The 25,017-nt window shown below is 43.2% G+C and overlaps 1 protein-coding gene across 5 annotated transcripts in view; it reads right to left on the bottom strand.

The window, feature by feature from the left end:
• WDTC1 (WD and tetratricopeptide repeats 1) overlaps positions 1-21,362 on the bottom strand; it is a 71,731-nt gene extending 50,369 nt beyond the window's left edge. For 2 of the 5 annotated variants that reach the window (XM_060140932.1, XM_060140927.1), the window contains exons 1-3: positions 20,837-21,153; positions 2,258-2,405; positions 799-882 (exon numbers count right to left, since the gene is read on the bottom strand). In XM_060140932.1, coding sequence (XP_059996915.1) covers positions 799-882; positions 2,258-2,305 — 132 coding nt within the window. In that variant the 5' untranslated portion in view covers positions 2,306-2,405; positions 20,837-21,153. Of the gene's footprint in view, positions 1-798; positions 883-2,257; positions 2,406-20,836; positions 21,155-21,316 lie in introns of those variants that run through there. The other 3 variants (XM_060140929.1, XM_060140931.1, XM_060140930.1) reach the window with 3 other exon arrangements.
• Positions 21,363-25,017: the final 3,655 nt, after the last annotated feature.

Genomic DNA, 25,017 nt, shown 5'->3' on the forward strand with positions numbered 1-25,017 from the left:
AGTTTATAATGAAAAGAAAGCAATAACAATCATCTATAATTTCATTAACTCGAGATAACACTGTTAGTAGGCAATGAATTTCTTTCTAGTCTTTTTCTAAGATCAACACAATTACTTACAAACATTAACGTGAAGGAACCAAAGAGAATTCTTATTCAACCTGCAGATGACACTTAGTTGGAGAGGACAGCTAAAAGTTGGATTCAAAACGCAGTTCTGGGGAAGGAAAGGGAATGGAGCTAACATTGGGGAGTGTTTCTGTGTCAGACAGAAAAAGCTGAACATCTGGACTGTAGGCCTGACTCCCCCTGGATTGGACAGGACAACATTGGACAAGGTGCTTGGTTTTTCTAAACCTTTTTTTAAATACCTATTTCCTATATACCACCCACAGCATTTCTTTGAAGCTAAAATGCAAGTGTGTGTGTATGTGTGTGTGTGTGTGTGTGCGTGTGTGTGTGTGTGTGAAAACACTCTGTAAACTCTAAATTCCTATACAAAGGTAAGAATCTTTACTGTCCAAGCCAATAGTAAAAACTGTGGTATGAAATTCAATAGTCTTTTTCCAAGCACAAAGGAAATAATATGACGATAAAACAATTTCTGTGTGACCATGTCAATCACTAATCTTGATTCAGATTTATGTGCCTAATAAAACCGCTGTAAAGGAGAAGTAACCTTCAGGTATGACCTGCAGAGAAAAACTGTTTATGCCTTGAATAGTGCAAAGAGGATTCTCTGCAGGCAGAGAATGGAGAGCCAGTCATCTGCATCTAGGGTGCAAATTGCATCTCTTACCTGCAGCTCTGCTTCCAGGCCCAGCCGTCTGATAAAGGGGTCAGTGACATGGTAGCGCCGCTCAAAGCTCAGGGCACCCCGCTCCTGGGGAAGAGAAACAAACTCATAGATTCATTGATTCGATTTAACATGATTTACTATGTTCCTATTACATATGCAGCATTGTGCTGGGCCCCACAGGAGCTAGAAAAGAGAACAAGAAATTGGCCTGCAGGAGCTTACAATATACTTGGGCAGGGATTAGAGAATAATATCGATAGAAGAGAGGATATAATTAAGCACTAAGTTGTAATTGTTGGGTTACCAAAAAAAAAAAAAATTGAAACAACAAATAGGGAATGTTTCCATACTTAGGTTAGAGAAGGTGGGCATCATCTTTAGGACACATATTGTGGGGTATATATAAAGGAGAAAAATAACTTGAGTGGTCCCTCCAATTCTATGATTCTGTGCCTCTAGGAATTGGTCCTTGCCCTTGGGGCCACCCAGTCTAATGAAATCACACACAAACCCCCCCACAAATGGACAAAGCTGCAAAAGGATTCAGGGATGCAGGGGAAAATATACAAAACACAGACTAATGTGCATAGGCATAAGTGTCACCAATCCTTCTGGATGGTGACCACAGCTTATGCTGCATGCCACTTAATTTTTAAAAGATTTTTGGCGCTTAACCTTTACAAAGAACTTTCTCAGGTTCTTTCGGATTTCATTCTCAAGATAAGCCTGCAGGCAGACAGACATTATTATCATTTAACAACAGAAAACTGAGGCACAGAAAGGCAAAGTGACTAAAGTCTTATAGGTAGTTAATTAGGGCAGTGGTGAGATTAAGCCCCTGACCCCAGCCTGGGCTTCTTACTTCAAAAGCACATCTTGTCTTGGTTGAATCTCCTCCATTAAACCCCCATGCTCCTTTACTGAGGGCTTCCCTGACAAAGCCTGGGCTACCTCGCTAAATGAGCTTGACTGCCCAGTCATCTATTCATCTCACAGTATTGGAGTGTCTTCCAGGTACAAACTGCAGAGAAAAGGTGCAGGCTTTGGTATAGGAGACCCTCGAAGAAGAGAAGAAAGAGTCTAAGCTAAACTGGGATTAAGACTCCCCCAGGTTCTGTTATATGTACAGCTGAGCAGCCAGAGCAACGTGAAGAAGCTCTATTTACTTCTGCTGCACACCCCGCCTCCTCCACAGGTGTGCACATACATGCTCCCCTCCTCCACCAGACTCCATCAATCTCAGCAGCCCAGGTACAAGTGCTTGGATAGAGGAGTCTCCATGATTCCATGTTCTTGGATAAAAGAAGACCAGAGTCAAGAGACCTTGGTTCTAGTCCTGTGTCTGCCATTAATTAGTTAATGGCAAGTCACAGACTCTAGTCCTCAGTTTATTCAGCATAACATGAATCTGTGGGGAAAAAGGACCTCATGCTCTGGTTCATAGGTCTGGGTTGCTTACCTTTATCTGCCTACAGATGAGGTCTCTAGTTATGTTGACTTTTGCCATCTTCTCTTAATGGATTCAACAGAAGGAAGCTATAGAAGGATCTTCAGGACCCTTGAGCATTCCAGCCAAGCCCAGGTCCACAAGACACACATTTAATTACCTGGGGGAAAAAAAATAATCAAACCTTGGAGGATGGAGTAAGGTGGCTTCAGGGCCCTGATTCCACCCCTAAAATAGCCCACCAGCCCACCCAGTAAACTGGCTATTGCCTGTGATTTATGACATGGTGTGCTGGCCCTGCTCCATAGTGTTGAAGAACCTCTGGAGGGTGAAGGGGGTTGGGGGGTGGAGAGACAAAGATTCACAGCCACAGGAAGTACTGGAACAAACACTGAAGGAGTCAGTCATGTGTGCTTCTCTAGAAAATGGGTGTGTGTGTGTGGATATGAGTATGAAGGAACATGGAAGCACATCCCAAAGTAAGAACAAGGCATACAGCAAGAAAGACGTCAAGTTTCACTTGCTCAGTATGCATCTGTGGCAACCAGTCTGAAACTTTTAATTATGCTTCAAAATCCTTGACCTTCAGCCTGGCCCTCCCCAAAGCCAAATCAGTATCACAAACAGAACATTCAACCCTCTAACAGATTCACAGAATCAAAGAGCAGACAGGAAATGTAATGGTGACCATGTCCAACATAAAGAAATCCTTCTTCAGTACCCTGATATGTAGGCTTTCAGACTCCGAACTTCTTAAGCAAACTATTCCTTTATTATACAACTCTGTTAGAAAGACCTAGTCATCTCATTTCTGATAATTTGCCATAAGAAAGCACAAAATATGAGAAATAAAAAAGTTCCATACTGAAACATATTCATCACCGAGTTTGTAAAAGCAAAAAAAATAAAACCACCCAAGTTTCCAATGATAGAGGAATGGCTAAATAATGTATAGTCATATGATATTATGTAGCATTAGAAATGCTACTTATGAAGGAAAAATGCTTACATCATGTCAAATGTTTATATTTTGCTTTTGCAGTAAACACTATTGTCACAGCTATGTTTAAAAAAGGAAATATAAAAAATAACAATTGCCATCTTTGGATAATAAATAGTATGACTGATTTTTTCCTTCTACTTTTTGATGTTTTCAAATTTTTTCTATAAAAGCACATTAATTTTATTTTACAATCAGAAAAGAAAAACCACTAGAGAAAAAAATAAACCACTGTTTTTGGGGTTGTTTTTTGAACATCTTTATTGGAGTATAATTGCTTTACAATGGTGTGTTAGTTTCTGCTTTATAACAAAGTGAATCAGTTATACATATACATATATCCCCATATCTCTTCCCTCTTGCGTCTCCCTCCTTCCCACCCTCCCTATCCCTCTAGGTGGTCACAAAGCACTGCTGATCTCCCTGTACTATGCGGCTGCTTCCCACTAGCTATCTATTTTACATTTTAAACCACTATGTTTTAAAAGAAAGTTCTGCCTCCTGTTATGTCCACCTTTTGGTCCTGTTTCTATCTCTGAAGTCACACAGGAGGTCTAGTCTTCCTTCTCCATGATGGCCCTCTAATGATGGCTCGTAAGGCTCATCAGGCCTCTCTGCTAACCCTCCCAAGTCAACAGGACCTCCCGAGGCCACTTCTGGATCTCCTGGCCCTGGCTTTCCTCCAGCTGGCCTCCTGCAGATTCCTAGCACACCCTCCGAAAACCAAACCTTCTCCACCTGAGCTGTGAGCAGACTCCTTCCTTTCCTTTTGGCATTTAACCACAAAAGGAGACTCTATTTATAAACACTATGTTATCGCAGATTTTTTTTTCCTTTAGTGCTAGGCACACAGTGGGACTATAAAAAACTTGCTGCCTGATTAGATGTTCCCATTCAGCTTGAGTTCTTTGGGGCTTATGCCTCCATGGTCTATTTTGGGATTAAAAGCTCTTAAAAGGGCAAGAACCTTCCCTTACAGTGTGGAAGTCACCCAGCATTGCATCTTAGGGAGCACTAACAGGGATATATGGAAGTCACTGGCACTACTTAGGCTCACAAAACCTACAAGCACCAAGAACATCCAGGGATGCCATCTGAAAACTACAATTCCACAATAGCTTTTCCAGAGGCCCTTGGCCATCAAATTAAAATTATGAATTTGAACAAACTGACATAAATTAAGCGTTGGCCTGCAATTGTGTTTATGGCTCTGATTTGTGATATAATGGTCAAAGCCAAAACAATAACAGTAATTGCCCCACCATCACCAATAATATGGGGTGAGGCTTATTACAATGGAAAACACCAAAGTCAGTGAGTATATCTGATATAAAGTAAGACCAGTGGGCTTCCCTGGTGGTGCAGTGGTTGAGGGTTCGCCTGCTGATGCAGGGGACATGGGTTTGTGCCCCGGTCCGGGAAGATCCCACATGCCACGGAGTGGCTGGGCCCATGAGCCATGGCCGCTGAGCCTGCGCATCCGGAGCCTGTGCTCCGCAACGGGAGAGGCCACAACAGTGAGAGGCCCGCGTACCGCAAAAAAAAAAAAAAAAAAAAAAAGTAAGGCCAGTGATGTGGCCTTGGTCAAGTCTCTTAATCTCTCTAAGTAGGCCCTCATTCCTGTGACTCACAGGCACAGGAAGCATTGGTACAAACACTGAATGGGCTATGCATGCTTCACCAGAAAAAGGCTCATTTTTTACTCCCAACACCTTTTCCTTGGAAGATTACTGGGAAGGTCAAATAAAATAATGTAAGTATAAAGTTTTTTCTTTAATTTTATTTTGAAAAGAATATAAATACTTTTATCTGCTAAGAAATAGTAAGTTGCCAAATATTATGTACTTACTATGTACCAGGAATTGTGCTAAGTGCTTTATATTTACTCATTCATTAATTTATTCATTTAACAGGTGAACACAAGAAGCTTCTACTATACGCCAGGTACTATTCCGGGCCCAGGAGATACAGCAGTGAACAAAATAGGCAAGTTCCTTACTCTCATGGTACCTATATTCTAGCAGGAGGGGATAGATAACAAATAATAATACAAATAAAATAAGAAGATATCCAGTAGTGAAAAGAGCTATGATGAAAATAAAACAAGTTGATCAGAGAGTGATTGATGGGCTACTTTTAGACTTGAGGTCAAAGAAGATATAGTGTATTTTGGAGTTTTCTGGCTGCTCAGCATGTGAACTCCCTTCCTATATTTTGGGAACTCCCCATCTAACGAGTCTGGCGGGAGGCAGAGCGCCCTCTCACTATGAAGTGAGAATGGTGGAGTCAAGATTCTCTTTCTGAGGCTCCCTTACACCTACAGTGTGTGCATATGGCCCAGGCTATGCCAACAGACACATGAGCCCCAGACCTTAATTGGGATCTGCTGTCAACGAATCAGAGGATCATGGAAAGTCCATGCTGGCAGGAAGAGGTGCTATAATTGCCATTAAGGTCCAGTCAGCTGGTGGTGGTGTAAGCTATATAAGTGGCAGCAGTGACCTCATGGACTGGTTCCGTGAATGATTCTGGCTGTCGGTCCTGGATGCTAACCAGTTTCCCTTGTTCCAGCCCATTCTTCAAGCCTGCTCTGCGGCCTTCCCTGATATTTTGTGAGTTTCCCTAATATCCTTTCAAGAATCAGCTAGAATTGGTTTCTGTTGCTTACAACTACAAATCCTGCCTGATACAGAGGGGCCCTCTGAGAAGATGACATTTAAGCTGAACCGTGAATGACAAGAAATCTCAAAGAACTAGGGGGATACACTTCTGAGGAGAGAGACAACTAGTGCTAAGATTAGTTCAAAAAGCTTGTATGGTAGATGCTACTATCATTTTATAGATGAAGAAACAGAGTCATAGATGGGAGACAATTTTCACAATGTCACACAGCTAGTAAACTGGAGGTGGAGCTGGGACTCAAACCTAGAACTGTATGGATACTCTTAGTTACTAAGTATATATGAATAAATTACTACAGTATGTAATTTCCTAGAGTAATGATCACTACGAGAATCCCCAAAAGAGCCAACTAATTTGTCACTACTCATTCATTATTTTTCTTAAAACATAAACTGAGTTTTTAGCAAGCACCAAGCACTGTGCTTGACACAAGGGAATAATGAGATGAAAGATATAGTACCTATACTAAGAAAGCAAAGAATCAAAGGCAAGGGACTTTTGGGAATTCCTTGGCAGTCCAGCGGTTAGGACTCGGCGCTTTCACTGCCGAGGGCATGGGTTCAATCCCTGGTGGGGGGACTAAGATCCCACAAGCCGCATGGCGAGGCCAAACAAAAAAGAAAAAAATAAAAAAACAAAGGCAAGGGACTTTAGCTAATATTGGTGTGTGGCTTGGAAATACTAAAAGGAACAAGGGAGGTAAAAGCAGAGAAACCAGGCAAGCAAAAACCACTACAATTCAAGTAAATGATAAAATGGAAACTGGGATTTAAAACAATATCAGACTGGTAGGCAGAGGTTTAAAACCCAAAATGTCAAATTTAACACAACTACTGCTCAGTTGGTATTTTGGTAAACATTTTCATTCCCATCCTGAGAAGAAATGATAGCACACTGGCAGATAGCTCATTCTGGAGCACAGCCCACCCTCTCCTCTCTTAAGGGCAACAGTGCCTTTCCACAAACTTTTAGAGGCAGACAAGCATAACTGGAAACACTTCTAAGCAGAGATTATATAAAGGCTCACCTCAGGAGAGAAATACGCTCAAATATACAGGGGGCATAACTAGTTCCATACTTCAGTCCAAAGTCTCTCAAATACAAATGATCAGAGCAATAAATTAAAGTTATTTGAATATTAGGAGATTTAATCATGGTCAAAAAAAAATTTTTTTTTTTTTGTGGTACTTGGGCCTCTTACCGTTGTGGCCTCTCCCTCTGCGGAGCAGAGGCTGTGGACGCGCAGGCTCAGTGGCCATGGCTCACGGGCCCAACCGCTCCGCAGCATGTGGGATCCTCCCGGACCGGGGCACGAACCCATGTCCCCTGCATCGGCAGGCGGACTCTCAACCACTGCGCCACCAGGGAAGCCCCATGGTCAAATTTTAAAAGCATTAAGAAAGGTTAGGAAATAGTCAATTCTATAAAGAACTCATAAATATGAAATGATACGAATGAAAGACTGGAATTGGCAAAAGGAAGTTATATATATTATATATGATTAAACACTGGAAAAGACTACATCAAGGGGATTTCCATCTCTGATGCAGTATGCAAATTACATAATGCTCGTTCTGCTGAGGGGCAAAAAGACGGAAATAAGTGACTTCAAGAATCCATAAGGTGGGGACTTCCCTGGTGGTCCAGTGGCCAAGACTCTGTGCTCCCAATGCGGGGGGCCCGGGTTCAATCCCTGGTCAGGGAACTGGATCCCACATGCCGCAACTGAAAGTTCGCATGCCACAAGGAAGAGTTCGCATGCCTCAACTAAGACCTGATGCAGCCAAATTAAAAAAAAAAAAAAAAAAAGGAATCCATAAGGTAAAAATTTCAATGCCTATTTTGCCAGGCACTATGCTAAACTTTGAAAATACAGCAAAGAACAAGCCGAACACAGACCCGTCTCTTCAAGAGCACACAATATAGTTGTCATCAACTGTATATCAATGGCACCAAGGCTACTGTAATCAGAGCTCCAAAGAGGGACTGAAAAAGGCTAATTTAACCAAACGACCAAAATGAATAGCTAGGACAGTAAATTCAGAAGGAACAACATGGAATAATAAATTAAATTTTATTTATACTCATTTATTCACACATCTTAGAAGAGAGCACAAAAATGACAGTAGGGGAAACAAACTAAACATATAACAGTAGAGCTAGACAGACAACTGGGAAATCAATAATGAAGAATAAGGACTTTAACAGACCACAAGCAACTTTTTTTTTTGGCTGAGTCACATGGCTTGCGGGATCTTAGTTTCCCAACCAGGAATTGAACCCTGGCCACCACAGTGAAAGTGCCGAGTCCTAACCACTGGAGCACCAGGGAATTCCCAGACAACAAGCAACTTTTAATGTATCTTCTTCATCCTAAGCATAGCACAGTTAATGAATAAACCCTGATTTTCACACTTAAAGCTCCAATAACACTGAGGGCTAATTTGTTGGCAGAACGTGAAAGCTCAATAAAAACTTCCTCTAGCTAGAATACAAAGGTTTAGGAATGGCATTTACTTGTAATTCAGGATATTGCAGGCAAACTCTAGCTGATATTAAATGGAAAAGAGGAAGAAGGAAGCCAGCTTCTAGGAGTCAGGAATATGAGAAATATAAAAATACCTAAGGCACAAAGGAAAAGATATGATTTAATGTTTTGCAGAGCACAGGCTCCGGACGCGCAGGCTCAGCGGCCATGGCTCACGGGACCGGCTGCTCCGCGGCATGTGGGATCTTCCCAGACCGGGGCATGAACCTGTGCCCCCTGCATCGGCAGGCGCACTCTCAACCACTGCGCCACCAGGGAAGCCCTGATTTAATGTTATAAAGAAAATATGAGCTGCTATGCAGATGTTACACCTTCTAAAAGGTATTCTATTCCCAGAGCTCTAAAATGCCTAGAACTTAACACCATCCCTTCCACAAACTTTTTTTTTTTAACATCTTTATTGGAGTATAATTGCTTTACAATGGTGTGTTAGTTTCTGCTTTATAACAAAGTGAATCAGTTATACATATGTTCCCATATCTCTTCCCTCTTGCGTCTCCCTCCCTCCCACCCTCCCTATCCCACCCCTCCAGGTGGTCACAAAGCACCGAGCTGATCTCCCTGTGCTATGCGGCTACCTCCCACGAGCTATCTATTTTAGTTGTGTATATATGTCCATGCCACTCTCTCACTTTGTCACAGCCCACCCTTCCCCCTCCCCATATCCTCAAGTCCATTCTCTAGTAGGTCTGGTCTTTATTCCCATCTTGCCGCTAGGTTCTTCATGACCTTTTCTTTTCTTTCTTTCTTAGATTCCATATATATGTGTTAGCATATGGTAGTTTTTCTCTTTCTGACTTACTTCACTCTGTATGACAGACTCTAGGTCCACCCATCTTACTACAAATAACTCAATTTCATTTCTTTTTATGGCTGAGTAATATTCCATTGTATATATGTGCCACATCTTCTTTATCCATTCATCTGTTGATGGCCACTTAGGTTGCTTCCATGTCCTGGCTACTGTAAACAGAGCTGCAATGAACATTTTGATACACAACTCTTTGAATTATGGTTTTCTCAGGGCATATGCCCAGTAGTGGGATTGCTGGGTCGTATGGTAGTTATATTTTTAGTTTTTTAAGGAACCTCCATACTGTTCTCCATTCAATTTACATTCCCACCAACAGTGCAAGAACGTTCCCTTTTCTCCACACCCTCTTCAGCATTTATTGTTTCTAGATTTTTTTATGATGGCCATTCTGACCGGTATGAGATGATATCTCATTGTAGTTTTAATTTGCATTTCTCTAATGATTAACCACAAACTTAGGCTACTGGGAAACTTTCTTCAATGGGCACATCTTTGTATAGTTACAAAGGAAGGTAATAAAATTCAACTAACAGTTAAATGTGGAGGAATTAATCTCGTACTTCAAAATGAAAAGGGTACCAGTAATATAAGAGCCTAAGGTTACCAAACCCTAGAAGAAAGTACATCTGGAGAAGATTACTCATCTGGAACCAAGGATTGAATTGGTAATATCCAAACAAACATGAGGAACCACCCATTTCAGGTGTGCCATAGTCCTTGTTTAGGCTCTGGTTAGCGCAGCAGAAAGAGAAGCAGACTTGAAATACTTAGGCACCTGGGCCTGAATTTCAGCCCCGTAGTTGTGCAAGTTACTTAATGTTTCTGAGTTTCAATTTCCTCATTTGTAAAATAGGGATACTAACCTACTTCAATGGATCTTTGTGAGGAATAAATGATGAAATATATATGAAAGTACAAAATATATACCTGGATCGTGGTAGGTGCTTAATAGACTTCCGCCAAACCTGAATTCTACTAAGACCTGATAACTCCTGTTATCTATACTCACTGGCATGGTTACAACATTTCTTCCATATTTCATTCCCTACCAGAGAAACAAAGCTGACACTGAGGATTCCACTGCAGATGGTGGGGGACAGAGAATAGGATGTCTTTATCACCTCTGCTAGCTTTGAAATGCAAGGTCAGGAGGAAAAAAAAGTGACTTTGTTAAAAACAAAGAAACTCGGGCGTCCCTGGTGGCGCAGTGGTTGAGAGTCCGCCTGCCGATGCAGGGCACACGGGTTCGTACCCCCGTCTGGGTACGTGCCACAGAGCGGATGGGCCCGTGAGCTGTGGCTGCTGAGCCTGCGCGTCCGGAGCCTGTGCTCCGCAACGGGAGAGGCCACAACAGTGAGAGGCCCGCGTACCAGTAAAAAAAACAAAACAAAACAAAGAAACTCCATAAGAAAACGTGTACAAGAATGCACATAGTAACATTATTCACAATAGGTAACAGGTAGAAACCACCGAAATGTCCATCAACTGATCAATGGATAAACAAAAGGTGGTTTATCCATACAATCGAATGTTATTTGGCCAGAAAAAGGAATGAAGTACTGAGACATGTCTACAACATGGATGAAGCTTGAAGACATTATGCTAAGTGAAAGAAGCCCACATATCATATAAGTCCATTTATATAAAAAGTCCAGAATAGGCAAATCTATAGAAATAGAAAGTACATTTGTGATTTCTTGGGGCTGGAGGGGACAGGAGGTAGAGGGGTGATAACTAAAGGATATGTTTCCTTTTTTTTTAATTGAATTGAAACTCACGTAACATAAAATTAATCATTTAAAGTGTACAATTCAGTGGTATTTAGTACATTCACAATGTTGTGGGACCGCCCCCTCTAGCTAATTCCAAAACATTTCCATCAACCCAAAAGAATACCTCATACCCATTAAGCAGTCATTCCCTATTCCCTCCTCCCCGCAGCACCTGGCAACTACTAATTTACTTTCTGTATCTATGGATTTATCTATTCTAGGTTTTTCATATAAATGGAATCCTACAATTTGTGGCCTTTTTGTGTCTGGCCTCTTTCACGTATTATAATGTTTTGAGGTTCATCCATGTTGCAGCACGTATCAGTACTTCGTTCCTTTTTATGGCTGAGTACTATTCCATTGCACTGCTATGCCACATTGTGTTTATCCATTCATCCATTGTGAATAGTGCTGCTATAAACATTCATGTACAGGTCTCTGAGTACTTGTTTGCAATTCTTTGGGGTATATACCTAGGAGTGGAATTGCTGGGTCATATGGTAATTCTATGTTTAACTATCTGAGGAATCGCCAAACTGTTTTCCATAGTAGCTGCACCATTTTACAGTCTCGCCAGCCAATGTATAAGGGTCCCACTTTCTCCACACCCTCACCAACACTTTTTTTTTTTTTTTTAATTATAGCCATCTTCGTGGATGTGAAGTGGTATTTCACTGTGGTTTGGAGTTTATTCTTGAGGTGATAAGTATGTTCTAAAATTGACTGTGGTGGTCGTTGCACATCTGTGAGTCTACTAAAAACCAATGAATTGTATACTTTAAATGCATGAATTATATGGCATATGGATTATATCCCAACAAAGTTATTATATAAAAGAAAAAAGGAGGGATTCCTTGGTGGCGCAGTGGTTGACAGCCTGCCTGCCGATGCAGGGGTCACGGGTTCATGCCCCGTCCGGGAAGATTCCACATGCCGCGGAGCGGCTAGGTCCGTGAGCCATGGCCACTGAGCCTGCGCTTCCGGAGCCTGTGCTCCGCAACGGGAGAGGCCACAACAGTGAGACGCCCGCGTACAGAAAAAAAAAAAAAAGGAACTACTAATACAGGCAACAACATGGAAGAATCTCTTAGATTCTGAGCAACAGAAGCCAGACGTAAAGTACATACTGTATGATTCCATCTATATGAAATTCTAAAACAGGCAAAGTATAGTTAAAAAAAAATCAGAAATGTTGCCTGGGTGTGTGGAGATTGGCAAGAAAAGGACACCAGAGAACTTTCTAGAGTGATAGAAGGCTCTCTATATATTGATGGGAGTATGATTTCACGGATATTGGAGGTATGTTCACATGGGTATATCCATTTGTTAAAATTATACAATCAAGATTAGTGTGTTTTCATGTTTCTAAATTTCACCTAAAAAATAGAATGAGTGGGTGGAAAGCAGGGGAGGTATAGGTGAAACAAGAATGGCAGGATGGGGGGCTTCCCTGGTGGTGCAGTGGTTGAGAGTCCGCCTGCCGATTCAGGGGACACGGGTTTGTGCCCCGGTCCGGGAAGATCCCACATGCCGCGGAGTGGCTGGGCCCGTAAGCCAGGGCCACTGAGCCTGCGCATCCGGAGCATGTGCTCCGCAAGGGAGAGGCCACAACAGTGAGAGGCCTGCGTACTGCAAAAAAAAAAAAAAAAAAAATGGCAGGATGTTGACAGTTATTGAGATAGGATGATGAGTACATGGCGGTTTATTATACTCTTCTACTTTGTATACATTTGGAATTCTCTCTAATAAAGCCCTTTTAAAAATCTTTCTTTCTGGGAATTCCCTGGCCATCCAGTGGTTAGGACTCCGCGCTTCTACTGCCGGGGCACCGGGTTCGATTCCTGGTTGGGGAACGAAGTTTCCACCAGCCTCATGATGCGGCAAAAAAACCCAAAAAAACCCACTTTTTTTCCTATTATAGAGTCATTCAAAACATGGAAGACTGCTTAATGAAATGGAAAAACCATTAATCATTTTAGTTTAAAAATTAGGTTTAAGACATATATATAGCCATCCCAGCCTTGGGGGAAAAAATACAAACCAAAAAATGTACATATGTAATGCTATAACAAGAAGGATATGCACCAAAATTGTTAGCCAGTGGTCATGTCTCTGGTAGGACAACAGGCGATATATTTTTCTTTCTGTTCCTGTGTATTTTCCAAGTATTCTACTGTTAACTTTTATTGTTTTGTGTTAGTGTGGAAATAGTCATTAGAAACTAGCTTTGGATGGAAAGAAACTTGAGTTTGAATCTGGCTCTACCACACACTAGGTTGCGTTCTTGGGCAAAACTGTTTACTTTTTTTTTTTTTTTTGCGGTACGCGGGCCTCTCACTGTTGTGGCCTCTCCCGTTGCGGAGCACAGGCTCCGGATGCGCAGGCTCAGCGGCCATGGCTCACGGGCCTAGCCGCTCCGCGGCATGTGGGATCTTCCCAGACCGGGGCACGAACCCATGTCCCCTGCCTCGGCAGGCGGACTCTCAACCACTGCGCCACCAGGGAAGCCCCCAAAACGGTTTACTTTTAAGCTCCTGGGTTTTTTGTTTTATTTTTGTTTTTACCTGCTATATAGGTATATGTAATAATATCTATCTCACAGGGTTATTGGGAGCATTAATGAAGTAATGCATTGTAAAACACTTAGCACAATACCTGGCATGTGATAATTCAAGAAACACTGGCTGTTTTTTCAACTGTTACACAGAGATAATGACTGTACCTACCTCAGGGCTGTTGTGAGGATTACACGGGATAACTGGCACACTGCAAATACTAAGTGTGAGTGACAGTATTATTTTCAATAAGAAAAAATCGTTTAAGAAAAGCCTCCTCTCAAAAAGTTAAACTTAGAGTGACCATATGACCCAGAAATTTTACTCCTAGGTATCTACTCCAAGAGAAATGAAAACCTATGTCCACATGAAAACTTGTACATGAACACTCATAGCAGCATTGTTTATAATATCCCCAAAGTAGAAACAACTGAAATGTCCATCAATGGATAAATAAAATGTGGTATATCCATATATGGAATATTATTCTTCCATAAAAAGGAATGAAGTACTGATTCATCCATAACATGGATGAAACTTGAAAACATTGTGTTAAGGGAGAGAAGCCAGTCCCAAAAGGCCACATATTGTATGAATCCATTTATATGAAATGTCAAGAATAGAAAAAGCTATAGAGACAGAAAGTAGATTAGTGGTTGTCTAGTGTTGAGGGAGACGATGGGACGATTGGGGGTAGGCAGTGATAGCTAAAGGGTATGGGTTTCTTTTGGGGGGTGATGAAAATGTTCCAGAATTAGATATTGGTGATGGTTGCACAACTTTGTGAATATATTAAAAAGCGCAGATTTGCACACATTAAGAGGGTAGGTTTTATGGTAAGTAAATTATATCTCAATTTTAAAGGAGGAAAAGTCCCAAAACACTTTCTTCTTTTCTCTACCTCAAAATGACAACTTATGAAAAGAAAATTTAGTTCTCACCCTTTCCTTCATCTGTCTCCTAACTTGAACAGTAGTTATTTATGTGGCTTCTCTTCCTTAAAAGACTAAAAGCATCCTGAGGGCCAGCTCTTTATCTGATTCACCTATTGATCCTCCTGGGTCCCCAAGGAGTGATGTGGGCTTAGCAGGTACCAATAAATACTTGCTGAATGAATAACAGCATGACTACCTTGCATACAAACAGTATTTTATATCTATCAGAATGCTTTTGTTCATGCTTTTCATTTGAACCTCACAACAATCTTGTGAGGAAGCTAGAAAGTTATTATCATCCCCATTTAACAAAGGAGAACTGAAGCACAATGCTATGTGGTACTGAGGAAGAAGCACTAAACCGGGATTAGGGTCTTGTGCTCCAGGCCAAGATCTGCCTCTAACTCTGGCTGTGTGACTCTGAGTATGACATTTCATTCCCTCAGCCTATTTACCCATCTGTAAAATGAGAGGTAGACTCTGAGATGAGCTGCAAAACCCGTTCCAATGCCCTTATCCCATAATTCTAAGGACACACTGCTAGGTAGCAGTAGAGTGGAGATGGAACCCAAGTCATCTGTGTTCTCTTTCCTCTGGACTTGCTACCTACCACTGCAGGGAGGTGCTCCCATTGAGTGACAGCTGACCCCCTTTCAACATTCTGAATTATGCAAAAGATGTATGCAAGTTTCGTTTCACTCTATTTGCGATGGTTTTCCTACTGAAGCAATCCTATAGGAAAAAAAAAAAGCACTTCCAATGCATAAAGGTAATTGGAACTAGTATAATAAAATAAAAAGAGTTGGGCTGTGGAGTCCGACAGTCCTAAAGTTCAATCCAGTTCTGCCACCCACTTTCTGTGTGACAGCATTTCTAAACCTCAGTTTTCCAATCTATAAAACAGAGATGATGGGACTTCCCTGGTGGTCCAGTGGGTAAGACTCCATGCTGCCAATGCAGGGGGGCCCAGGTTTGATCCCTGGTCAGGGAACTAGATCCCACATGTATGCCTCAACTAAGAGTCTGCATGCCAGAACTAAAGATCCCGCATGCCTCAACTAAACATGCTGCAACGAAGATCTCGCACGCCACAACTAAGACCTGGAGCAGCCAAAAATAAATAAATAAATTAATTAATTAAAAGAAAAACAGGGATTGGGCTTCCCTGGTGGCGCAGTGGTTGAGAGTCCACCTGCCGATGCAGGGGACACGGGTTCGTGCCCCGGTCCGGGAAAATCCCACATGCCGTGGAGCGGCTGGGCCCCTGAGCCATGGCCGCTGAGCCTGCGCATCCGGAGCCTGTGCTCCGCAACGGGAGAGGCCACAACAGTGAGAGGCCCTTGTACCGAAAAAAAAACCAACCAGGGATGATAAAGCCTACCTTCACAGACTGATGAGGAATGGAAGAGCCACATATGTAAAATGCCTGACACCGAGCATAGTAAATAATATTTATTGAACATTCTAAACATTTTACAAGTGTTATCTGACAGACTCCTCATAACAGCCCTGTGAGACAGGTACTACTATTATCCTCATTTTATAGATGAAGGATCTGAGGCATGGAGAAGTTAACTTGCCCAAAGTTACAGTAATTAAATGAAGAGTCAAACTAGATAGCTTAACTCCAGGACCCAGGCTGTTGGCCACTAAAAAAGAGTTACTACTATTATCTTTAATCAGACCACATCCAAGCAGTCTTCCCCAATAGAAACTTTGTCTCTTACCGTTTCTTAGGGTTCGGCTAAGGAATCAAAATCACCTTGACTCTGCTGGTCTTAAACACAAATTTAAAGATTGCATTTCAGGGTCATGGACTAAGTTGGCACAAGGACATCATCTGAGAAAGGTGTGGATGGTAGGACAAGCCCATCGGCAAAGCATCTTCGGAAAAGTTCTCTGCCATCTTTGAGGCTCCTGGCTTAAATGATTCCATATGGGGCTGACTGAAGCTTTCTCTGTGGAAGGCCATCCGAAGAAATGCTTCACTTGTGGGAGGCTCTGGATGAAAACTCACCTGGATGTCTTCTCTGCCTGTATGGTTCTGTATCACGATTTGAGTTTTGTGAAAAATTTTCCTGATGTTTTCAGAGCTTTGCTTTTCAGTGATCATAGATAATTTATCTGCCTTCTCCTAGGGCCACAACTACCTTAAGGTAATGGAAGGGAACAGAAAGAGAAATGGAAGCATATTCTGATAATGCTAGCCTTTCTCATTGTATTCAAGAGCATCCACAGTCTTGCATTTTGCCTTTAACTTGCATCTTTCCAAATCCTGCCACAACTCAAAGTACCTTTTCACAGGGGAGCCTTTTAAGTTTTGCCCCCTAACTTTACTCCTAGCAGAAAGGTCAAGGAAAACTAAGCCAGTCAATTTGGAAATGCTTCCTTCCTGATTCATTTGCAGCTGTGTTACATCCAGATGTCTGACTCAAGAGGGAACCAGGTAAGCCACTGGCACCCAAACACTCAGGCCTCAACTGATGAAGCTCCCTGACCAGAAACGCCTGCCTCCCATTCTGATAAAGGCTCTCTAAAAGGTTCAGGAATAAGCACAGTTTTATGCTTTCTGAAAACAGAATCTGGGGGTTATGAACAAGGACAAAATTTTACCAAGGTCCTGACCCTAACACTGTCTCTAGAGAGCTTGTAGATAGCTACCTGGGCAAGGACTGATGCTGCTCTGCTCCCTTCCCCAAGAAAATGGGGTTAGTACCTCCCCAGATGGCTACAGGGAGGATTAAGGGTTATTATTCTTGGCATCCCGCTCTGGCACAGCTCTAGCAGTTGTGACCTTGTTCACCCTAAAATAAGACATTAAATATAAAAATGCAAACAGTGATCCCTGAATCTGATTCTACAACAGGGTGAGAATTTTCTTTCCACACAGCTTCTGACACTGCCTCCAATACTCCAACCTGTTGGCTGAATACTCCTCTTATTCAGGCCTCAAGTTTTTAAGGTATTAGTTACTAATGCCACAAAGCCCTTTGTGGAGTCAGCAGCTGTTACTAATAGCACCAAGAATGAACCCCAGGACTCTCAGGGTTTCAGTCAGGCCTGAATTCAACCTGAAGAAACCAAAGTGGCAGCCCTTTACCCCCAAACCCAGGCTCTTGGGGGCAAAAGATGAGATCTAGTGAAAAGCATGTATTACATCATTTAGTCCTTATATACCCACTGTAATGTAGGTGCTCATTTCACATATGAGGAAAGTATAGCTCAGAGAGAACATGTGCTTTACTCTAGGTTACACAGCTAAGAAGGTGCAGACATAGGTTCAAATATCAGCCCTACTACTACTAGCTGTGTAACCTCCAGCATATTTTTCAACTTTCTGGACCCTCAGTTTCCTCATTTGTAAAGTGGAAATAGTGATAATACTTACCTCAGGGGACTTCTGAAGATTAAATGAAATATTGTAGGAAAAGTGTTCAGCAAGTGCCAGGCACAAAGTAAGTATTCAATACATATTAGATTTTTACAAATCAAAATGACAGGAATTTGATATAATAACAGAGTTTAAAATACTGAAAAAAAACTCAGTCCAATTTAACTACATAAGTATGAACTCCTCTACCATATCCTTGATAAGAAGTGGCAAAGCCTCTGCTTGAATACCTCCAATGATGGGTAACTCACTCCCCCACAAGGCAGCCCATTGTGTTTTTAGAAAGCCAAATTCTCTCCTGTCAAGCCAACATCTACCCTCTTGGAATTTCCATCCTTTGATCCTAGTGCTGCCTTGCAGAATCACACAGAGAAAGTCCAGTTCCTTTTCCAAAGACAGTTCTTCAAGTATGTGTTCCCCCAGGCTCTTAGTTTTGGTCCTTTCAGCCCTTGCTCAAGTGTCACAGTCCCTGAGGAGACAGACCTGGGTCTGAATTCTGATCCTTTCACTTACTAGCTGTGTGACCTTAAGCAAGTTAGTTTACCTCTCTGAACCTGTGTCTTCATATGTATAACAGGAAAAACTTTCACTTCACATGGTAGTCATGAAGGTTAAATTAGATAAAGTAAGAACACTACCTAGCACAGAGCGTGACATATACCAGGCCCTCAATAAATGTCAGTCACTTTTTAGGATGTATTCCAGTTAGTAAATATCCCTCAAAGTAAATTAGCCAGAATTAAACATAACACCAAGGGACTGGTTTCTGATGGCAATTGTCAGGGCTTGGGTTTTTGAAGAGCTTATTAGACAGCTGAGAAGAAAGCACAGCCTAAGAATTATATGGGTTTGGCAGCCCAAAGATGCAGTGGAGAATCTGGAAAGGTGAGGATAAAAGAAGAAAGGAAACAGAATGGATCATTAAACCAGTGGCCCAAATGAAAAGGTTAAGTATCACCACATTACACGTTGTCTATGACTCCCTCTCTGAGACCCAGGACTGCACACGTGGGCTATACTCCTTAATTCAAAAAGGAGAGAAGAAAAATAAAAATAATTGAAGAATAATTAAAGTCACACTTTTGGGTCTTCCCAGCAGTTGGCCCCTCAGGAGCCACAGATTTTAGCAGAGGGCTTCTTCAGTTGTATCCTTCCAGATTCTGAAGCCCACATGCGTGAAAATACCCTCCATAGGATGTCCCATGAGTTCTTACCAGCTAGAAAAACTGTCAGCTGTTTCACAACTTTAAAACTCAAAACTGGCAAATTGTCAATGTTAACACCATCACCACAATCACTACACATATTCTCTTTCCTTCAGTGACCCCAAGGGAAGGAGTCCCAGGCAGAAATATGAATTGTTGTTCAGTTACTCTTCAGAGTTGACCCAAAGCACTGCTTCTACAAAGTGGGATGTGACCTGAACGTAAGTGTCCCCAAAGAGGTTAAGAGGGAAGGACAGCTAGACTCCAGAATTAAGCAGCATGATCACAAACTATGGCAGAAAAGGTTGTTTCCCACCTGCCGATGAAATACAACAAACTGCAATGAAAAAATCCATTGTTAGTCTAATTAGACTCGGCCAAAAGGAGCCCTACTAATTACTCCTTGGCCTGTGATAGAGGATCTGGTTATCACTATGCTCAATAGCCAAGATTCAATTCAATCCCTTTAAAAATATAATTACAAAGAAGCAGCAGCCAGAATTCAAACCAAAAATATCCTTTAGTAGTTCCTTCAACTTAGTGAACACAGACTGGCCACTCAAGGAGGACTGCAATGTACAGAAAAGCTTAGTGAGGCCACGGGGCATACCTGTGCCCTAGGTGGGGATTTCATAATGCCTTTGAGTCAGGAGGTGACCTCAGAATAATAATCTTCTTCTCAAAACTGTTTCAGGCTTTATTAAAAGGGAAGACTTAACTGCCACTTTGCCCTGATCATCTACCCCATCTTTGGGAAGAATGGGGAAGCTACATCCACCCTACCATGCTTTTAAACTCACTAACTTGAGAGGAAAACTTTTTAAAGTTGCTTTACCACTACATCAGGAAGTTAAAGAAAGTCATAGAAGGAAAGGCCTTTGGAGGAAATAGTCAAATTACGTTGTTAGACATTAGTCATAAATCCCGATGCCTCTTTTCTAGAGACCCTAGTAGTACACCTGCAGAAGAGAGAGCCAGAGGGCACTATGCGAATTCAACCTGGCTGGCAAGGGGGCGTCTCACTGCAGCTTTCAGCAACGAGAATTGGATCCTGCTGGGTCGCAGTCTCTCTCCTACTCCACACTTCCCATTTGCCCTTTGAAGTGGGTACTGAATAGCCAGTTCCCAAGTAAAGGCCCTTTGTACGGGCGCTACAGTCGCCTGGTGGAAACACCTCGGCAGAGTTCAGTTTGGTGCCAGGATGGGCCACTGAAGGCATCTGCGGCTGCCAGAAGCCTGGACTGGACACGGGGACGGACACACACACACACACAGATGGAAACTAAGAGAGAGCAGGTCAGGTCAACGTTGCCCTCCCGACACTTCCACCTGCCCCCTTCTTCCTGAGACCCGCGCCAGATCAGATGTCAAACAAAAACTCCGCAAAAAAGTCCCGTGATGGGACGACTTCCACCTCTCCCTCGGAAGAGCCTCCCCAAACTCCCAGAGCCTTCCCTCCACGTCCCTGCCAGTCCTCCGTCCCCACCCCGCCCCCGGCCCACTCTGCCCTCCGACCCGGCGAGGCCTGCCCCTTCTCGGGACACCCCGGAGCCCTCAGGCGGACGGGTCCAGGCCCCCGGGCCGGCAGGGCTGGGGCCGGCCCAGAGCTGGCGGCCCGTGTGCCGAGGCTGCCGGAGCCGGTCCTCGCCTCGGCGCCCGCGGAGAGCAGGGGGCGGCGGCTACCCGTACCTGTCAGGCCTCTTCCCAGGACCGGTGGCGGCGCAACTTCAGGAGCCCATGTCCGTCCGGGGGGCCCGGCCCCTCTCCCCGGAGGGGGGGCGCGGATCCCGGGGAGGGGGCTGGAGGGCCCGGGCAGCTCTAGCCCCTTCCCATGCTCCCCGCCTGGCGCCTGGCCGGGGCCGGACAGCGCCTCCGCCCGCCCCTGCGCACCGCCTCACACCCGCGCTCACACACACTCACACTCCCTCGCGCGCTCTCACACACGCACTCCCCTCCCTCCTCCTCCTCTGTTTATCTCCTCCAGCTGTCTGGGGACCCAGGAGAAGCCCAGCACCGCGCCTGCGCCACGCAGTCTCCGCCCCCGCCCCGCGCCTCACAGCCAGCGGCTACGCTACAGAGACAGCGCCCGGCCGTTTCCAGAATGGCGATCAGGGGCCCCTCCACCCCCCCGCTCCTGGTCAACGTCTGCTGCCGGTGGCGCCTACTAACCTGCTAGTTGGGGAGCCCCGCATGGCCGCGGCCAATCCGCTTCGCTGCTCGCCAGACCGGCGGCCAGTGGGCGGGCGGAAAAGCCGGGCTAAGCCTGGAGCAACCTGGGAGTCGTAGTTTTTCTCCGTCGAAGAGCTCCCGCAACGCGGGCTCACCCCGCCCAGTTGCCATTAGTTACCCGGACGCACCTTCCACCCTATATGAGCGTAAAATGCTCCCTCCTGTCGCTTCTGGGACACTCCCCTCACCCATTGCCCCCAGAGCCCGACACAGTCTCCTAAGAGCCTCCTCAAGACTCCCTCAGAGCCCCTTAATTGGGGGACTCTTCAGGCTGGGGCCCCAGGGTCACCCCAGAGCCAAGTCTCACCTTACTTCTTCCTGCTCTGGGGGGCTGCTGAAGTGGTACATTCCTCACTCTTGGCTTCCCGGCCTGAAGGAAGAGCATAAAAGATAATCAGTCTACACCGGTGGCCTGGAGGGGAGCCAGCCACACACACACTCTGGGAACACTCAGTTTGTTGGGAGAAAGTTCCATCTGAGACTGCTGGTCCCACCTCTGAAAAAGAGAGGCCGTTCCAGCCTTGTGCAGTCCCAAGTCTGATGCAGGAAACAATTCCTCTCTAAGGAAGTTCCCAAGGTCACAAGGGAGTTATCATGCCTAACTTCTGTAGGTAGAGACCAGGCCCCACCCATGAGGAGCCTTGAGTCAGAAAAGGAAGACATGGTCATCTTTTGAGAATGGAAACTTGTCGCTCACCCACAGGGTGTCATCCGTCAGATAATCATAATTTGCTTTTGTTGAGCGTGTACTTACTATGTCAGCACTGTACTGAGTACAGTTCCTTAGATAGGTACTCTAATATTACTATGTCTATTTTTGCTGTAGAGGAAGTTGAGGCATAAAAGAGTTAAAAAGCAACTTGCCCAGGGTCACATAGCTGATAAGGAACCAATTTGAGATTCAAACCCACATCTGTCTGACTCTAGGGTCTGAGCTTTTTTTTTTTTTTTTTTTGCGGTACGGGGGCCGGACACGCAGGCTGCGGACGCGCAGGCTCAGCGGCCATGGCTCACGGGCCTAACCGCTCCGCGACATGTGGGATCTTCCCGGACTGGACCGGGGCACAAACCCGTGTCCCCTGCATCGGCAGGCGGACTCTCAACCACTGTGCCACCAGGGTAGCCCTAGAGTCTGAGCTTTTGAACATTACCTGTCCCTCCAGTGAGAACCAGGCAGCACCTACCCTCAGGAAGAACTGTATACACATACTTAGCATTTATAGTGTTTGTCCCATGTTTATCACTCCATGAGTTGCTTGTTTTTTCCTGCTTCTGCTTGCATCAAGAGTTGAATTAGTGGGACTTTCCTGGTGGCACAGTGGTTAAGAATCTGTCTGCCAGTGCAGGGGACACGGGTTCAATCCCTGATCAGGGAAGATCCCACATGCCACGGAGCAACTAAGCCCGTGTGCCACAACTACTGAAGCTCATACGCCGAGAGCCTGTGCTCCACAACAAGAGAAGCCACCGCAATGAGAAGCCCATGCACCGCAACAAAGAGTGACCCCCACAGGCAGCAACGAAGACCCAATGCAGCCAAAAATAAATAAGTAAATTTATAAAGAAAACAAAACACAATCTTATTTAAAAAAAAAAAGAGTTGAATTAGTGTGTAAGCTCCCTACGTGTGATTTCTCCCCATTTGGAGGAGTTAGGGCCTACACTTGTAAATTCAGCTTTGTGAAATGCGTTTCTCCTAAAAATGTTATGGTTTATTTCTCCTGATCTCTCTCCTACAGATATATGTTCCACCAAATTTAAAAAACTATAAACTTTGGGACTGGAAGAAAGCTTTGTGATCATCTATCCATGGCTCCCCAGGTTCAGGCTGAAACATTAGGTCAATTCAACTGAATAATTGCTAACATTTATTGAACATTTACCATGGGAGATAAGTGCTTATCAGTGAATTAAGCAATACTCTCACAAATCACATAGCTAGTACAGTTGGGATTAAAATCCAGATTATTTGAATCCAGAATCCCCATTTTAAACCTTTGTTCTATGCTGGCAATATCACAGATGATCTTAGAAATACCGACAGGGAAGTGTGGTTGATGTTTCTGTGACTCTTAGCACAGTCTTTGGCACACAGCAGACACTCGGTAAGTATTTGTTGTCAGAAAGAAATTTTGTTGGTAGAGAGTGGATGACAGCAAGAAGAAGAATATTAATAATAGCTACATCTATTAGTTATTATTTTCTACAAGGAGCTCACTTGTTCTCTCATGTACTCTTTCTTTTCTACATCTATGAATATATATGTATATATGACATGTTTATATATTGCATATGTATACATGCATATACATATATCTATGTACACGTATGTATATGCATACATATATGTGTGTATATATGCATTTTCTGTGTACACACACATATATACATTCAAACACACACTAACTTATTTGATTCTCACCGCTACCTTATGAGATAAGTATTATTCTTACTCTCGTTTTACATAGAAGAAACAGAGAATCACAAGGGGTTTAATTCAGAATGAGACTCCCTCCCAGCCATAGGTGTTTTCAGATCAGTTCAAGAGAGAACTTTCTAACCATTAAAGCTGAGCTACTTGGGAAGTTTTGAGCTCTCTGTCTTTGGTAGTGTTCATGTATAGGATGTATAATCATCTGTCCAGGACACTCTAGAAGAAATTATTGTATTATATAGATATTTAATTAAATGACCAATTCTAATATTCTCTGATTTGGGTTTCGGAAGTAGACAAAGATTATTCAAATAAGTCTTGTGGCAGTGAATGCAGCTTTTTTTCCCCCCTCTCCTAAAAGCATCAGTTGATGCTCCAGCTGATCAGCTCTACAGAGGTACTCACTGACCCCACTATTTTCACCTCCTGATTGGACTCCTGGACAGAAGGGGGTATATTCGAGCTGAAATCGAAGATGCTCATGTTTTACAACCCAGAAACTTAACTCCTGATATTTTAGAGGAACTGTTACCCATGTGCACAAGAAAACATGGGCAAGGGTATGTCTTCCAACTCTTGTCACAATAGCAAAAAGAGTCAGAACAACCCAACTGTCCTCTGTAGGGGAATGGATGGGTGAATTGTGGTTTGTTTGTACCATGAAGTACTACACAACCAATTCAGTGATTTACATGCTATCAAGATAGATAAATCTTAAAAACATAATAAGAAGTGGAAAAAGGGAAGTTGAAAAATGATCTATTCAGTATGATATTGATGTAAAACAACAGAAAAATACCACATATTATAAATGCTTTTATATGAAATAAAAGTACAAAAACTTAAATGGGAAAAACACATAGCAATTTGGGAAAGTGGTTACCTCTGAGAAAAAGGAAGAAAAAAGAGATGAGTGATGGGGTTTTAGTTATAGTGGTAACATAGTTCTTTAAAAAGAGATCAATAGTAAACATAGCAAAATATTAAATATCACTTTTGTCTTCGTGGTTATATTATTATCATACTTTTTGGAAGGTTTGAAGTAGTTTGTAATTAAATATTTTTTTAAAATGTATTCCCTCACTGTATTTTCTTTAGGACTTGTGGTCGCAAAGCCTTTGGGAGTACACTCTAGTTCACTGTGAGAAAAGTTGAGACCAACTGATTTTAGTTAGTCCCTTCATTTTACCAAAGAGAAAACTGGTTT

The sequence above is a fragment of the Lagenorhynchus albirostris genome, chromosome 2 (genome assembly GCF_949774975.1).
Source record: "Lagenorhynchus albirostris chromosome 2, mLagAlb1.1, whole genome shotgun sequence".
Taxonomy (NCBI): Eukaryota; Metazoa; Chordata; class Mammalia; order Artiodactyla; family Delphinidae; genus Lagenorhynchus; species Lagenorhynchus albirostris.